Genomic DNA, 1076 nt, shown 5'->3' on the forward strand with positions numbered 1-1076 from the left:
CTGGAGCCCTGAATGAACTAAATCCTTTCTTAGTGCACATCTAGAAATGAATAGAATATGAGTGACAGACAGAGTGACCGTGGTAGGATCAAAATAAGATCAGAAGGATTAGGAAAGAAGGAGGAGTAGAAACAAGAAGCAGGAAGGAAGAAGGATAAGTGATGTTCCATTGCGGGAATTGCAATCAATGATGTGATACAAATCGGGCCTGAGTTGTTGACTGGAAAAATAATCTGTTCTGAAACCTTTACTCAATTCACAATAAAAAATTTTGTACAGTTTAAGTTTCCCAAGACAAACACATAGATGAATAACTGCTACGTTTTAGGAGGAGTGAAAAAGATTTATTGTTGAACATAAAAACAATTCATAGAAATCATTTTTGTTAGAGCCCCTTTCATGTTCTTGTTTCTCAGGCTGTAGATGAAAGGGTTCAACATGGGGGTCACCACCGTGTACATCACGGCAGCTGTAATGTCATTCTCAGCTGAGTGGGAGGATGACGGGCTGAAATACACAGCGATGATGGTGCCATAGAAGAGGGACACTGCAGCCAGGTGGGAGCCACAGGTGGAGAAAACTTTCCACTTTCCCTTTGTGGATGGGACTCTCAGGACAGCAGAGGTAATGGAAATGTAGGAAACTAGGATGCAAACCAATGGTATCATCATGATCAGACCCCCCTCAGTAAGAATTATCATCTCATTGAGGTGTGTGTCAGAGCAGGAGAGTCTCAGGAGAGCAGTCATTTCACAGAAGAAGTGAGGGATAGTATTGTCCACACAAAATGAGAGTTGAGCCACCAACAAAGTATGCAACAGAGCATTCAGAATGGCAATGACCCAAGAGCCAGTGACCAGTATGGCACAGAATTGATGGGTCATCTTTGTTGTGTAGTGCAAGGGGTGGCACACAGCAACAAAGCGGTCATAGGCCATCACAGCCAGGAGGAAATTGTCCATGTCAGCAAGGGCAATAAGAAAATAGAGCTGTGTGAGACACTCTAGGAAAGACATGATCTCACTGCTGAGTGTGTTGGCCAGCATATTGGGGACTATGGTGGAGGAGAAGCAGAG

General features: G+C 43.7%; 1 protein-coding gene across 1 annotated transcript; it reads right to left on the reverse strand.

Annotated features, from left to right (window-relative positions):
* Nucleotides 1-344: 344 nt before the first annotated feature.
* Nucleotides 345-1046, reverse strand: LOC101647618 (olfactory receptor 1F1-like). The gene has a single exon (XM_004717973.2). The coding sequence runs from the start codon at nt 1044-1046 to the stop codon at nt 345-347; it is 702 nt and encodes a 233-aa protein (XP_004718030.2).
* Between the last annotated feature and the right edge of the window lie 30 nt (nt 1047-1076).

The sequence above is a fragment of the Echinops telfairi genome, unplaced genomic scaffold (assembly GCF_000313985.2).
Source record: "Echinops telfairi isolate 266 unplaced genomic scaffold, ASM31398v2 ScPeMD7_2716;HRSCAF=3307, whole genome shotgun sequence".
NCBI classification, from domain to species: Eukaryota; Metazoa; Chordata; class Mammalia; order Afrosoricida; family Tenrecidae; genus Echinops; species Echinops telfairi.

Bases quoted from the DNA above. Each gene is read 5' to 3' on its own strand.
- LOC101647618 (XM_004717973.2), bottom strand. From the start codon at position 1,046: ATGCTGGCCAACACACTCAGCAGTGAGATCATGTCTTTCCTAGAGTGT.